At 46.3% G+C, this 16,759-nt stretch overlaps 1 protein-coding gene across 2 annotated transcripts in view; it reads right to left on the bottom strand.

Moving 5' to 3' along the window:
- Positions 1-16,759, bottom strand: part of LOC147726460 (complement component C6-like) — a 1,142,533-nt gene that overhangs the window by 704,791 nt on the left and 420,983 nt on the right. For both annotated transcript variants that reach the window (XM_086960582.1, XM_086960583.1), the window contains exon 7: positions 2,521-2,721. In XM_086960582.1, the coding sequence (XP_086816708.1) occupies positions 2,521-2,721 (201 nt within the window). The remainder of the gene's footprint in view (positions 1-2,520; positions 2,722-16,759) is intronic.

Consider the following 16,759-nt stretch of genomic DNA (forward strand, 5'->3'; position numbering starts at 1 on the left):
GAGCCTGTAGTCTATATAAAACCTGAGTTCTGGTGTGGCATGCAGTGGGTAGCTCAATCACCCTAAGCTCCAGCATCTTGGACACCTCCTCCTTGATGCTGGTCCTCACCTGGTCAGACAACCTGTAGATTTTATCCCTAATAGGAATGCTCTCCCTAGTGTCAATATCATTGATATATCAAGTGGTGAGAACAGGAGTTAGTGAAAACAAAGAGGGAGAAACTGTCCCAGCAAATGGTGACAGTTCCTCTGTTTCTCTGGGGCCAGGGTAGGGGAGAAAACAACACCTTCCACTGTCCAACCCAGCTCCTTGGAAGATAGGAGGTCGGGGAGGGATTCATTCTCTTCCTCCACCCTTTTATCCATCACCAGAAGCATGGTGAATGACATACAGAATCTTAAATGTGTTTCATAGGGTCTTGAGGTCTCTGAGGAGGGTGACTGTTCCATTACGCTCCTTCACCTCATGGGTCACCTCCCATGTAACCCATAAGATAGGTGCTAAAATCCCATAGAGCCCAGGGTGCATTGTATTTAAAAAGTAGAACTTATGGGTTTGCATTTCACATGTCCTGGCATTGAAAAACTTCTAACGTTGTTTGTCACTACTATAAGGACTAGCTCTCCCATTGGCTAACAGAAGGTTAGAATGTTATATTTAATTTGTGATAACTTTTGATTGGGAGAAGGTAGACATATGCTGTTTAGACTCAAATAATTTAGACACTTCCCATTCATGTGTAAGTCTCAGCTTCTCCCTCCCATCCTGCCCAGGATGACCCGTCAGATGTGGATGTCCACTCAGTCACACCTAAGCTTCCTTTGTGTGTGGCTAACTAGAGAGAATGCACAAAGTGCAGCTGTCAGCAACCCCAAACATGTATTGGAGACAGGTTGCAGGCGCACAGAGCTAAGATCAGAGAATTGCCATCTTTCTAAGGAAGGCATTTCTAAAATAGTAAAGGGAAATTAAACTTTACCAACAAAGAGGATTTATTATTTTTTATGATTCCAATTATATGAAATATGAGAGAACTACTACTTCACAATCAGGAATTACAGTTTAGAAGTGTAGTAACGATATCACCGATGTTAACCTATGAGAGGGGTAGGTCTTATAGTAGTGAAAAATTAATTTGGATGTTTTTCACTACCAGGATAAGCAAAGCATAAATGGACATGTCCTACCTTTTGTCAACACAGCATCCTGCCCTATTGGCTACCTAGGGCCCAACTTAGGTGTGATCTATATTTAAAAAAAAGGGAATTTAAGGCTTGGCAAGGGGCCAATTCAACACGCAGGGTAAGCTGTATACACAGACTCTGCAGTGGCAGGACTAAGACATGTTTAAAGTGCTACTTATATTGGTGGCACAATCAGTGCTGCAGGCACATAGGTAGCATTTTAATTTACAGCCCCTGGGAACATGTTGTGTACTCTGCTAGGGAATTATAGATCAATTAAATATACCAGTTGTGGATAAGTCAATCAAACCATGTTAAGGCGAGAAGCACAGGCACTTTAGCACTAGGTGGCAGTGGTAAACTTCCCGGTGTCCCACGGCCAACATAAAGAATTCAGGAAAAATTGAAGGTAAGCAGGTGAAAAACTTGGGGAAGACCCAAAGCTCTTGGGTCTAACACCACCTCTAACTTTTTAGGTTCCTTAAAACTTCCTCTACAGGTGGGTTTTAACAGGAGATACTTCATAAAACTGTTGATTCTACAACTGATGAGCTCTGCCATAGCCACTTCATTTAGAATACAGGGGAAGCAGGTATACCAGATTATTACTGGATCTACCATTAGAGAAGATCACGGCAGCAGATTGACAATGAAGAAAATTACCATGGATGGACTTCCCAATTAAGAGCTGCTCCTCTGGTGTAATCTTCACAACTGTCCTTTCTGACTGGAACTGACATTAAACCAACACAAAGTTTTGAAATGCACCCAACATGCTGGGAGAAAACTACCAGTATGTGGGGTACATTTAGTTATGTTATTCTTGGATATGGACTCCCACTTTCTTAGTCTATCTCTCGGAATAACTTAAGTGGATAACAGACTGCCATACTGAACCTGCCATCACTCAATAGTTTTCCACCTGAGTTTTTCTTTGGAAGCAAAATATCTGCAGCAAATGTAAAAATATTTACATGAGTAGAGCTGGATGTGGTGAGTATGGAAGGGGCATTTTGTTGCTTAGCTAAGTTGTTGGGCGCCCATATCAAAACCGTATTTATTTGTAGATGAGGCTCATTATCTAGCTTTCCAATGAACAAAGTAAAATGAAACATTATTCATGCTAAGAAAAATAATGAAACAGGAGGAGGGAAATTCTGAGTAGGATAGTAGGCTACAGTTTTCTTATTTCTGGAATTTAATTTTTTCACATAATCAATCTCATATTTAACAGAGTGAGTTATATCATTATTACACATTATTGGAGCTGTCTACTTTCTGCCTGGCACACATTTCTAGACACAGATAGAGGAATTATATCCCCCTTTCATGTACCTTTTTGTAAGAGGCCTGAACAGCTTCCTTGAATGACGAGGATGACGTGATTTTTGTCTTACTCTTTCTTGAAAACAGTAATGGGATTCCACCAGAACTCCTTGAAGACCCGCTGTGTGAACCTTGGTAAGAAGTTGCATCATTCATATTAACTAGATTGGAATAGAAATCTGTCTCTACCTCATCTTCATCATTTTCCACCTGGAAAAAAAGAGTATCAGAATTAGGCAAGTATATAGTTTGAAATAATCAGTTTCAGTTCTTTAGAGTATAACCAGGCCATCATTTTATCTTGAGACGTAAAGTACAATGGGCTTCATTTAATGGTTGGTAGGTGCTCACTCAGCCCGCTACGTCATCGGAAGACAAGGCCTCTGTTTCCGTTGTGAAGGACTGCATGCCTATTTATATTGTCCTCAATGCCTGACAAGGTTTCTTTGCCTTCAGTGTATCTGTTAGTGCACATGTACTGAGTTCAAAGACAAATGCCCGGCAGCTATCTTATTTTGCCACACTCAGAATTCATTTTTTGTTTTACTGAAACAAACTCCAAAAGATGGATTTGTTTCAGCAGAACAACAGCTGGCACTGATGCCCAGGGAGTTTTCTTCATTGTTTGTTTCCTTTGTCAGAGTCTGAGGAAGGGAAGATCAGTGGTGACAGCTCCACCTTAAATAAGATGGCAATACTATTCTAGCCTAGTACCCTATGACGGACAGGCTACCAATTTATTGTTGAGCTCCCAGTCTGCCAATCTCTAAATGACGCCCACAGCCTCTATTACATAAATGTTATTTCCCTTAGTGAATTGCAGCTTTGCCAGGAAAAATAATATGCCACAAAACCAAACTTGAAATATTGTAATTGATGCATTACTGCTGGTGCTGTGGAATTACCTCCATAGGTATATATATTTGTGGGCACCTAGTGCCGGATCCTCAAACATATTCAGGTGAATTGAGAAGCTAAACAAGTATGGTGAGGGATACAATGGATCCTCTTGAATGTATCCAGTTACCAAAAGCAAAAATTAATTACTATTTTAGTGGCAGGAATGGCACCCACTACTGGGCACTATATTTATGCATTACCTCTGCAAGGTTAGGGTCTATATCCAGTTAAATTCTTCTGTTTCAGAAGCTATTTTCTTGGGCTTCGTAATTTTTTTTAAAAACCCTCAAAACTGTTCTTATTTTGGGTGGTAAATTACATTGTTTTGAACCATTGTGGTACTTCGGGTATTTCTGTCTATAAGGCATATACCGAATGGAATTTTTTTGCCATGTTGGTTTCTCAACAGAGTGGATTTTACCAGTTGCTGGTATTTCCTTCTTTAATAAGTGGTGTCTGTAATGTCATGAGACTATGTGTTCGAGGACCCTTGTGGTTCTCAGCGGACTTAGTAAAGAAAGTACGTAACTGGTTGGCAGGGGTTTTGTTGTGGTTATTAAATGTTATGACGCAATTGGAGAGTAGAGTAAGGTTGTAGGTGGAGGAATAAAGTTGCACAACCCAGAGCTCTGTGTGTGGGTTATTGATTTGCATGCCCCAGGGCTGGGAAGGACACTAAAACTGGCAATGAGCGCGGGATCTGTGGCCCAAAGAAATGAGATTTATTTTCCTGAACGTTTGCAACACTGCCATAAACTCATCAGCTATACCAAGTGTGCCTATTTTGATGAGATTATATTACATAGAAGGGTTAACCCAATGGTACTGGGACCTGGGTATTCAATGTTACAAGGAAAGGGGTCCCAGTAAGCGAGCTTCTTAATGAACACAGAAATACTTGAAGCTGTTCTATGTAAAACTAATTACACAAATTTCATGAGCGATGTTATTTATTCACATCCTCATCCACATACATTTTATGTATAAGCATATTCAATATATATAAATAGACAATGTGCCCAGAGAGTGGCGTGGGAAAAGGCGGAGTAGGTAAGTGGTTTGTGAGGATTGGGGTTATGTGACGAAGTTTCAAAGGTCACATGTGGTCACACAAATGAATAGTTGACATCACATAAGCATGTTGTTAGAGCCACATATACAACATTTGTAGACCTTTCCCATCTGATAAAACACAGTAACAATAATCTGTTGTTCATGGGTAGGTGTAGAAGTAAAAGTCGACGTTTCGACCCCCGGTTGGTTTAGATTGAGTTCCACCTTACTATGGGGTCTTCTTCAGGACTAGAACGTGAAATGGGGTAGGGAGGGGCACCTAAAGTTAATCAGAAAATAAAATAAACTAACGAAAATGCACGATTTAGGGAAAAACATGAATGGATGGTATAATTACCAGGAAGCCACCTTGAGTGTGGGCCAGAATCAATAATGGAGAGTTGGGCCCGTGGGCTCCTACTAACGGAGAGCGTGCTACAACCTGAAAATCAAGGTATGTACATGAGTGGCCTCATAGTGAAACATTCCCACATACCACAAGACCACGTGCAATCATGTATACTGGTCCATAGGCAAAACCAAACAAAATTGGTAATCATAAGGGTTCCGAGCTATTTAAAAAACCAATCTCCCATAAATAACATCAGAAGGGTATATCAATCAGTAGCCATGATCATAAAGTCAGAGTGCGTGGCGCTTGGCACAATAACCCACTAAAGGCTGGAAGTAGTCTCCACTACTGCAATGGGTGGGGGCGAGTAAAAGTAGTGTGTACAAATGCCGGCTTAGAACCGAGATCAGCATGATATATGAACCACATATATTGAATAATCGGGATAACAGTAGAGCCCAATTAAGAGGCATCCGATAAATTCAAGTTTGCTCATCCTCCATTGTATTGCCTGTATTTTCTTTCATTGCTCCCGTTGTAGTGACTGCATTTTTATTGTTGTGTCTGTGACTGTTGTTGTCTGTCTCCCCCACTGCCTGCACATGGTCTGTGCCCGGTCTCACCCTCTGTTCCCCTCGTGGCCCCGTGTCTCTCTGCCCGGTTTCCCTCCTGCTCCCCTCGCTACCCCGTGTCTCTCTGCCCAGTTTTTCCTTCTGCTCCCCTTGCGGCCCTGTGTCTCTCTGCACGTTTTTGCCTTCTGCTGCTTAGCTGCCCCTGCATTTCTGTGACCTTTCTGCTCTTTCTTGTGACCTTTGTGCCCTCTGTGCCACTCTTTTTGTCCCCGTTTTTTTGGCACCTTCTCTGCCCTTTCTTGTGACTTTTGTGCCCTCTGTGCCACTCGTTTTCCCCCCGTTTTTTTGGGACCTTTTCCGCCCTTTCTTGTGACCTTTGTGCCCTCTGTGGCACTCGTTTCCCCTCGTTTTTTGTGACCTTTCTGCCCTTTCTTGTGACCTTTGTGCCTCTGTGCCACTCGTTTCCCCCCGTTTTTTTGTGACCTTTTCTGCCCTTTCTTAGGACCTTTCAGCCTACGTGCCACTCGTTTCCCCCTGTTTTTTGTGACCTTTTCTGCCCTTTCTTGTGACCTTGTGCCCTCTTAGCCACTCATTTTTCTCTGTTTTTTGTGACCTTTCTGCTCTAACTTGTGACCTTTGTGCCCTCTGTGCCACTCGTTTCTCCCCGTTTTTGTGACCTTTCTGCCCTTTCTTGTGACATTTGTGCCATCTGTGCCACTCGTTTCCCCCTGTTTTTTTACCTTTCTGCCCTTTCTTGTGACCTCTCTGCCTCTGTGCCTCTCGTTTCCTCCTGTTTTTTTGTGTGACCTTTTCTGACCTTTCTTGAGACCTTTCCGCCTCTGTGCCACTCATTTCCCCCGTTTTTTTGTGACATTTTCCGCCCTTTCTTGTGACCTTTGTGCCCTCTGTGCCACTCGTTTCCCTCTGTTTTTTGTGACCTTTCTGCCCTTTCTTGTGACCTTTCTGCCTCCTGTGCCACTCGTTTCCCCAGGTTTTTTGACCTTTTCTGCCCTTTCTTGTGACCTTTGTGCCTCTGTGCCACTCGTTTCCCCGCGTTTTTTGTGACCTTTCCGCCCTTTCTTGGGACCTTTGTGCCTCTGTGCCACTTGTTTCCCCCTGTTTTTTTGTGTGACCTTTTTTGCCCTTTCTTGGGACCTTTGTGCCTCTGTGCCACTCCTTTCCCCCCGTTTTTTTTACCTTTCTGCCCTTTCTTGGGACCATTTTGCATCCTGTGCCACTCATTTCTCTCTCAATTGTTGTGCCCTTTGGCCTTCTTTTTCCTTCGTCGCCCCTCACCGCTGTTCAAGTTCAAGTTCAAGTTCAGTAATTTGTATAGCGCACTACTCACCCAGAGGCTCTGGGGGGCGGGTGGGTGCATTATTTGTCGAATAGCCAGGTTTTTAGCTGCTTTCTAAAGGAGAGGTGGTTCTGTGTAAGGCGGAGGTGAGTGGGGAGAGAATTCCAGGTTTTGGCCGCTAAGTAGGAGAAAGATCTTCCTCCCATGGTGGTTCTATTGATGCGCGGAATTGCGGCGAGGGCTTGATTGGATGAACGTAGTTGGCGGGTGGGTGTGTAGAAGGACAGTTGTTTGTTGAGGCATTCGGGTCCTAGGTCGTAGAGGGCCTTGTGTGCGTGGGTGAGGAGACGGAACGTTACTCTCTTGTTGATGGGGAGCCAGTGGAGATCTTTCAGGTGACCGGAAATGTGGGACTGACGGGGGATGTCCAGTATGAGTCTGGCTGAGGCGTTTTGGATGCGTTGGAGTTTTTTCTGTAGTTTGGCTGTGGTTCCGGCGTAAAGGGTGTTGCCATAATCTAGTCGGCTGGTGACTAGTGCGTGGGTGACTGTTTTTCTTGTTTTGGTGGGGATCCAGCGAAAGATTTTTTTGAGCATGCGTAGGATGTTGAAGCATGATGATGAAACGGCGTTGACTTGTCTGGTCATCGAGAGGGAGGAGTCTAGAATGAAGCCCAGGTTCCGTGCGTGATCTGTAGGTATGGGTGCTGTGCCCAGAGCCGGTGGCCACCATGTGTCGTCCCATGCAGAGGGGGACGATCCTAAGATGAGGACTTCCGTTTTTTCCGAGTTCAGTTTTAAATGGCTGTTCTTCATCCATTCGGCTACTTCTTTCATTCCTTCGTGTGGATTGGTTTTGACGGTGTTGGGGTCTTTGGTGAGGGAGAGGATTAGCTGGGTGTCGTCAGCGTAGGAGATGATGTTGAGGTCGTGTTGTCGCGCGATGGTTGCGAGGGGACTCATGTACACGTTGAAGAGGGTGGGACTGAGTGATGATCCTTGTGGTACGCCGCAGATGACTTCGGTGGCCTCTGATTTGAATGGGGGGAGGCGGACTCTCTGTGTTCTTCCGGTGAGGAATGAGATGATCCAGTCCAACGCTTTTCCTTGTATTCCGACGTTGCTGAGGCGTTGTATGAGGGTGTTATGACAGACTGTGTCGAAGGCGGAGGAGAGGTCAAGTAGGATGAGGGCAACTGATTCTCCGTTGTCCAGTAGTGATCGGATGTCATCCGTAGCAGCGATGAGGGCAGTTTCGGTGCTGTGTTTGGCTTGAAAGCCGGACTGTGAGGGGTCGAGTGAATTGTTGGATTCAAGGAAGGCGGCGAGCTGGCTATTGACGGCTTTCCTCAATGACTTTGGCCGGGAAGGGGAGGAGTGAGATGGGGCGGTAGTTCTTAAGTTCAGAGGGGTCCGCTGTGGGTTTCTTCAGAAGGGCGCTGAGTTCGGCATGTTTCCAGCTTTCTGGGAAGGTAGCGGAGTTGAGGGAGCAGTTGATGACATCGCGGAGATGGGGCGCGATGATGGAGTCTGCTTTGTTGAAGATGTGGTGGGGGCATGGGTCAGTTGGTGAACCTGAGTGGATGGAGTTCATCAGACGGATGGTGTCTTCAGTAGTGATTGGGTTCCAGGCGCAAAGGTTGTGAGAGTGCTGTATTGGTTCGGAGGTGGGTGGAGTGGGTTGTTCTTCGGACAGGTTTTCAAAGCTGTTATGACTGTCGGCGATTTTGTTGTGGAAGAAAGAGGATAGAGAGTCGCAGAGGTCTTGGGAGGGAGTGATGTCGTTGGTGCCGGCGGAGGGGTTGGTAAATTCTTTGACGATGTTGAATAGTTCCTTGCTGTTTTGGGCGTTATTGTCGAGTCGATCCTTGAATGCTGATTTCTTGCTGGATCGGATCAATTGTTGGTGTTTGCGGGTGGCGTCCTTGAAGGTGGCCAGGTTGCTAGTGGTTGGTTTTTTTTTCTCTAGGGTACGACATAACTTCTTGGATTTCTTGAGGTCATCGTTGAACCAGGGGGCCTTTTTGCTACCTGGTTTGATGTGGTGGTTTTTCAAGGGTGTTAATTCGTTAGCGCTGTGGGTGATCCATTGTGTGAGTTTGGTGGCAGCTTGGTTTGGGTTCGATGATATGGCGGGGGGGTTTTGGTTAAGCGATGTGAAGAGTTGGTCGGTGGTGATTTTGTTCCAGTTTCTTCGAGGAATAGGTTGTGGTGGGATGTGGGTCGTGGTCTTTTTGTAGCTGAAGTGAACCCAGCTGTGGTCCATCCAATGGAGAGCTGTGGTGTGCTCGAAGGAGATGTGTTTGCTGGAGGTGAAGATAGGGTCGAGCGTGTGTCCGGCTAAGTGGGTGGGGGTGTTAACAAGTTGTTTGAGTCCGAGATTGGCCAGGCTGTCCAGAAGGGTGGTGGTGTTGCTGTCGTTATTCTTTTCCAGGTGGAAGTTGAGGTCTCCCTGTAGAATATAGTTCTCGGAGGTGAGGGCATGTGGGCTGATGAAGTCAGTGATGTCTTCGTTGAATTGTGTGCGGGTTCCTGGTGGTCTGTAGATGAGGGTGCCTCTAAGTGTGGTCCTAGGGTCGGTGTGTATCTAGAAGTGAAGGTGTTCGGCGGTCGCGACTTTATCGTTGGAGCTGGTCATGATTCGGATGGTGTTCTTATGGGCGATGGCAATGCCTCCTCCTGTTTGGTTGGTGTGGTCTTTTCGGATGATCTTGTAGGTGTCTGGGATGGCTATGGCGATGTCGGGTGCTGATGAGGCGTTCATCCAGGTTTCTGTAAGGAAGGCGACGTCCGGTGATGTAGTGTCGAGTAGGTACCAGAGTTCAGTGGCATGTTTGTGGATCGATCGGGTGTTCAGCAGGATACACTTCAGGTGGTTAGAGTCGGAGTTGTGTTTGGAGGGGGAGGATTTGGCATGGGTCCTGATGCAGGCGAACTTGCAGGAGTGGCAAGCGAATGGTCCGTGGGTGTGTCCTGGGGTAGCTGCGCAGCATTGTGGGGAGCGTCCGGGGTTAAGGGCAAGGAGAGTAGCGGCATCATATGTTAAGTGAGTGGAGTGGCTATTGCGGGGACCAGGTGCGGACGGGCGTAGACGGGCTTACCTTTGGCGCACCTTCGGCGCGCATGGGGTGCGACCGCTGCGCGTGAATGCTGCGTGGAAAAGCATCTGTCATAAATGGATAGTGGAGGGGCAGGGGCGAGGGAGGGTCAGCTGGGAGGCGGGAGCGGGGAGGAGAGACGGGAGTAGTCACAACAACAAGATGGCTGCAAATAGAAAGCGAAACAGGGGCACAGCCGAAGCAAAGCAGAGATCTGGGCAGTGGTAGCGTCACAAGCGGCACAAATAAATGCTATTGCAGGCGATGCGATCAGTGATAAATTAACACCAATGAGCAGATAAAAATTAATTCTCACGCAACAATACTATTCCAGCAATGCAGCGTAAATTAACACAATTGGCAATTATTTATCAGGCAACAAATATCCCAGCAATGCAGCGCAAATGAGCACAGTTTTTGAATGAGCAGGCTACGATACCAGGCGCTAGGAGGAGAAGCGCTGTGTCAGGGAGCGTGGGGAGCGACCGTCTCGGGGCAAGCCCAGTTGGTCACAGCGCTACTTAGGACGGGGCGAGCCTTCTAACCATGGGAGGGAGGGTCAGCTGGGAGGCGGGAGCAGGGAGGAGAGACGGGAAAGGTCACAACAACAAAATGGCTGCAAATAGAAAGCGAAACAGGGGCACAGCCGAAGCAAAGCAGAGATCTGGGCAGTGGTAGCGTCACAAGCGGCACAAATAAATGCTATTGCAGGCGATGCGATCAGTGATAAATTAACACCAATGAGCAGATAAAAATTAATTCTCACGCAACAATACTATTCCAGCAATGCAGCGCAAATGAGCACAATTGGCAATTATTTATCAGGCAACAAATATCCCAGCAATGCAGCGCAAATGAGCACAGTTTTTTAATGAGCAGGCTACGATACCAGGCGCTAGTAGGAGAAGTGCTGTGTAAGGGAGCGTGGGGAGCGACCGTCTCGGGGCAAGCCCAGATGGTCACCAGCTGTGTCCCCTGCGGCCCCGCCCCCTGACTGCCCATTCGCTGCCCCCACCTCCCTCCTCCCAGCTGCTCCTCCCTCCCACCTCCCTATATAGGCCGGCCGCTTCACGGTGAAGAGAGCGACCCTTGACCCTTCCAGGTAGGTCGCTCCCCCTCTGCACAGCACCGCCTGTGTGTCCCTGTCCCAGCTGCCGCTGCTTGGGAAGTTCGAGGCCCTCCTCCACCTCCGCCTCATTCCTGGTGGCCAGTGGTTGGCCGTAGGTTTGCTCATCCTCCATTGTATTGCCTGTATTTTCTTTCATTGCTCCAGTTGTAGTGACTGCATTTTCATTGCTGTGTCTGTGACTGCTGTTGTCTGTTTCCCCTGCTGCCTATACGTGGTCTGTGCCCGTTCTCTCCCTCTGTTCCCCTCGCTCCCCCCGGGCCTCTCTGCCTGGTTTTTCCTTCTGCTCCCCTCGTGGCCCCCCGTGTCCCTCTGCCCATTTTTGCCTTCTGTTGCTTAGCTGCCCCTGCATTTCTGTGACCTTTTGAGGAAACAGAAATTTTATGTGGTCAGTGTGTCCCCCCACTCGCACCCTATCCACGTACCTATGCCCCATGTATGTCCATGTTATCATGTAATTCCCTTTTCGTGCCTGTCATAATGATGCCCCTGCATTTCCGTCTAATGTTAGCATGTCAGTTATTAGGCCTTCCATGAATGAAATGTTAATTCTGCACTAAGGCCTACGTTGCCAATGCATTTACATGGTACACGTTTAAATATCGCGAAGCACACGTGTTTGTGGCCCAGCCGAGCCAGGCTCTGAATTCAGGCTCCGAGCCTCTTCTGTTTCTGAAAGCTGCAGTTTTGCATCCCTGACCTCTCCCTTACTCCCTGCCCAGCCGAGAGGTGCCCGGCCTGGCCTGCCTGCCAAGACTGTATTTTGCCTACAGTTATCTGCTCAGCCTCCGCAAAAACACATTCCAGTCTAGTGAAATAGGTAAATACTTTCCGCCTGCAGAGCATAGGGCCCAGCCTTCCTGTCTCCATGCAAGTGATATACTGAACCCGTTGCCATAGTAGGCCCATGGCCCCCACGCAATGCACGAAGAAATATATGCACACACTAGCATTTAGTGATGAACGACTTCTGTTCGAGAGACCTTTACTTCAGACAATACATCCTCCAAACACAAGATATCAGATATGCCAAAAGGTGCAGGTCGTTCTGACATCCCAGACTCCAGACTCCTCTTCTAGTGCTAAAGGCAACCCCCCAGCTCTCCCCAGCTACACGTCAATTTCACGTCATGATCAGTTACGCGCACATGCCGGGTAAAGGTTTCTGCTGACCCTGCAGATCTCCTCTATGCATCCACCCACCTATGACACTTCTATGACTCATCAAGTGAACACCCACGTGTTCGCCTCCTTACACGCCTTCTTTTACGCCCATATGTTCTTATCATCTCTCTTTTCACTTGCTCCGCCTGGAGAATATATAATGTGTGATGTTAATAAAATGTTAGATATCCCTTCCTGAACCTTAGTGGTTATGGAACCCGATTCTCCCCTGGCTCGAGTCATTGAAATAAAGCCCTTTTGACTCAGATACCACGGACTCTGCCTCTCATTATATGAGCTATTCTTATTGTTATTAATGTATAGAAAAATGTCCAGGTAATTTTATTTACCACATTCTGGCGCCCGAACAGGGACTAGTCCCCTTCCCCACGCGCCGGCGATGTAAGTGAAGCCCCCTGACCCCTTCTATAGCCGTGACGGACCCATTCTGTGCACATCCGCGGGTTTTCCTGCTAACTCCCTCAGGCCCACGGAGGAGATGAGACTGCGACCAGGCATCCACACGAGGCGGTGAGGATTGCGGACTGTCCCGACCAGAGCCCAAGCCGAGAGAGCAAGGTCCGAGGTATCCAGAGGCCCACCTGTTCCGAGGCGCATGCGAAGCAAGAAGCCGTAGCAGTCCAGTCCAGTATCGAATTTCCGAGGCCTTCAGTTTTGCTTCCCGGTGAGTACCGTTGTTGGGAACGCATATAGACGGGTTCATTTATTTGAGTCCGGTCAAGACGGGTCTGGGTACACAGATCCGGTAAAGACGTGTCCATTTAGGTGGATACGGTAAGACGTGTCTCTTCATGAGACTGGTATGACTGTACTGTTCTAGCAGTGCATCTAGTATTGTATTTTAGGATTTTTTAAATTGTGTTATTCTATGTACTAGTTAGTGTCTGTTTCTAATGTTTTAATGTCATGGTATGAATGATTGTTTGTAGTCTATAATTGTGCCTATTGAGTTTTCGTTCAAGCTAGTTTAAACATGCTGCTGTTTTCGAAATTACGTCAGATAGGAACCAGGAAAGGGATACTCGAAGAGGCAGTTCCCGTCCCGCCTAGGGACACTCCCGGACATTTTATGTACCACAAACATGGCCTAGATGCCATACTGTACTTAGATTTATGGGTAGATTACAATAAAGATCTGGAAGAGAAATATAGATGGCCTGTCTCAGGGACATGGGATGCTGATTGCATCATGAGAGTAGAGGAAGCACTATGGAAAAAGAAAGCTAGACAATCCCAGAAAGATGCCATAGAATTGTGGCGTAAAGAATCACATAGAAGAACAGAGAAAGAAATCCACAAAGCAGAGAGAAGTAGAGAAGCGTCAGAAAAAAACAAAGAAAAAGAACTACTAGAAGAAGGTGAACGGGTTAAAGCAGAACAATTAGACAGACAAAGAAATGCCCTTATTACAGGCATGTATCCCCTTCTCGCCGAGGGCCTACCTAAAGTGACCCCGGAAGTACCCAGTAACTTGCCGCCACCATTGATCCCGACTAAACTCCGTGATCATCAGACTGCAGCAGATATTTTTCTCTCTTCCTATCTAGCCGACGCTGCTCCAGAATATGTAAATGTAAATTTACCTCCACCCAACCCGACCAATTGTTCTGTCGATGTCCCTACTAATCCTTTTTGCCAACAACCCGTAGCACAAGATCAACCCGCACTAACACCTGCAGTAAAAGCCGACTCAAGCCAAGACGACTCAAATCAAGGGGCCTCAGGAGGGGGGCCCTCTGGAGACACACCACACACCCCACCACAAATAAAACGAACATCACTACGAGACATAGCATTACAACGCACGCCGAAACCCACGACACCAGCATCTCTTAGACAGTCACTTTCTGATTGTATATATGATCCAGTACCAGGTGAGGGCGTAATGCTCATATACTCAGTACGTTTAAGACGCGTTGCAGACTATTTGATCACTTTACCAGGCATGAGGGATCATTTAGACAGAATATACCACTTCATTAGAATGGGGGAGGGACCAGACAGTATACATGAAGCCATGGCACATAGAAAGGTGGAGACTCAAAGCATGCTTTTAAAGTTTTTGATTAATTGTTTGATCAGGGAACGAGACCAGCCATATAAAGAAGTAACTAAAGGTATGAAGACTTGGAGTGACAATATAGCTGTTGGTAAACATGATACGCAGAACAGAATAGAAAGTATGTACAGGAAAATTCGTAAAGAAATTCTTGAAATACACGAGAAAGAACAGGCCGAGAAACAAGCCGCGAAAGAGGACGACGAAGTCTCAGAGGACGATGATGTAGAAACAGAGGACACAAGTAAAATACATTACGTAGGTAGGGCAAGACCGTTTGACAGACCCATACGCCTAGAATACAAGAAACGTTCTCTCTCTCCCATACCAGAACAATATTCCCTTGAACGCATATTCCAAGCCACTGACCAAGCACTGAAAAAACGAGTAGGGAGTAGCGAACTTAGTACTATGCATGAACAGGAACTAGCCCGGTCAGCAGTTCAATGCGCTAGCAATTCTAACATATATAAGGATGACATAGTAGCGCAAACATTTTTGAGTCTTCCCCCAGAAGAACAGCGTTTAGCTTGTATTTACATGATGCAACACCTCATCACACTATACGAGAATCAGCATTCTGATCCAGGTCCCTTGTATAACTTATTGGACGATTTACTCCTAGCAAGATGGAGAGGCCTAGGCACCGAATTAATTAATATAATTCTAGAGCAACGACATAAATACATGACTTTCCTAACCCCGCACTTTGTTCCTGCCCCACACCGAGAAAGAAAGACTTTTTACATAGACAGACAGAATCCCCTACGAGAGGTTCATCCCGTTAGGACCACAGGGGGTGAGCTTGAACGAGTATACGTTTACACACCCTTAACGAAAATGGAACTATTGGAAATGAAAAAATTACTGCCCTGTCATGATAAAGACCCAGGGGGGTTCCACCGTGAATTAAAAGACATGCTCCGCATGGGAGAGTATACATACGCTGATATCAATAAAATGTTGAAAGTACTGTTACCAGCAGGCATTTACGAAAAACTTAAAGAAAAAGAGTGGGAGGTGGGAGAGAAAAAGATTAATTGGACAGAATTAGACGACGAGGATAAAGGACGAACCCCTGGTACTGGTCTCGGGGATAAAGCTAAAGAATTACCCGAGCTAATAATACAGGTTTTGCCGAGATTATTGACTACCAAAAAGGAAGACTGGGATGCTATTTCAGCCTGCAAACAGAAACAAGATGAAGACACTAGTGATTTTTACTCTAGATTTGAGAAATGTTTTCTTATTAATAGTGGCCTGAAGACAAGTAGTGAATCATACCCACATCTTTTTGTGACCAAGTTAGTAGAGAATTCCTTACCCCAGATTAAAAATAGAGTACTGAAGGTTGAGAGTACCTGGCAAGCAAATAGCCCTTCCCAAATGTTACAAATGTTACAGTACCACCAGAACCGAATTAGAGAAGAACAGGAACACGAAAAGAGACGCATGAAAGACACAAAAATGAAAGTACTAGTTGCTCAATCAGTCCCAGCCGATGGTCAGAAAAGGGGTACGGCACCTCCCGGTCATTCAGCACCTCCTGTCAAAGGGAACTGCAACTACTGCAAACAGCCAGGTCACTATATAAATGAATGTGCTGTCCTGAAACACAATATAGCTACAGGCAAGACGAAAGAAAGACCGCGTTCTCCTAGACAAGAACACGTTCCTCAAAATATCCCGCAGAACACGCAACCTCCACAGAACGCGCAACAGACAGTGGCTGTACCCCAACCCATTGCTGCCACACAACATGTCACGCAACAAATGTACCAGTATGCACAGTCAGATTACCCCGATTATCAACAGTACTCATGAAACAGCCTAGAGAAGGAGGTTGGCTTGCCCCTTATTGAGGTTCCTGTAGATCAAGAGGGTCCCTATGTACATAGCCGTGTATTGGGAAAAGACAGAAAATTTTTGATTGACACAGGGGCGAGCAGAACTACCATCAGTCATGACGAGGTTCCAGGGGCACCCCTCTCAGGCTCACAGAATATTTCCCTGGGATTTTCAGGAAAGCCTATTGTTAACGAAGTATCGGAGCCAGTTCCCCTAGGAGTTGGTCCATTGTCCCGCACTACAGACTTGTTGCTTACGAAATCATGTCCAGAAAACTTGCTTGGTATAAAAACGTTGAAAGAACTAGGAGCAGTGATTTGTTGTTCTCCGGAAGGAGTGAGATTGTTTTTACGTGATTTTAAAGGACATTATGTATTGAGAGATTTTGACCCCAGACTTCAGAATGTACCACAGCATTTATGGGCGCAAGGTCCAACTGATGTAGGTTACATGCACATTACACCATACCGTGTCACCCTCAAGCCAGGAGTTGTACTGCCACGAATCCGACAATACAAGTTACCACCTGATGCTATAGTAGCCTTACTGAAAATTGTTGACGAGCTCATTGCACAAGGAGTGGTTGTAGAAACTGACTCCAATGTATGTAATTCTCCTATCATTCCGATTCTTAAACGAACTGACCCGAATGCACCACCGGTCTACAGACTAGTGATTGACCTCCAAGAATTGAACAAATGCATAATACCCCAGTACCCAGTGGTCCCAGACATTTCTTCACTATTGACTGCAATTGAC

The sequence above is a fragment of the Lissotriton vulgaris genome, chromosome 3_1 (assembly GCF_964263255.1).
Source record: "Lissotriton vulgaris chromosome 3_1, aLisVul1.2, whole genome shotgun sequence".
Classification (NCBI taxonomy): Eukaryota; Metazoa; Chordata; class Amphibia; order Caudata; family Salamandridae; genus Lissotriton; species Lissotriton vulgaris.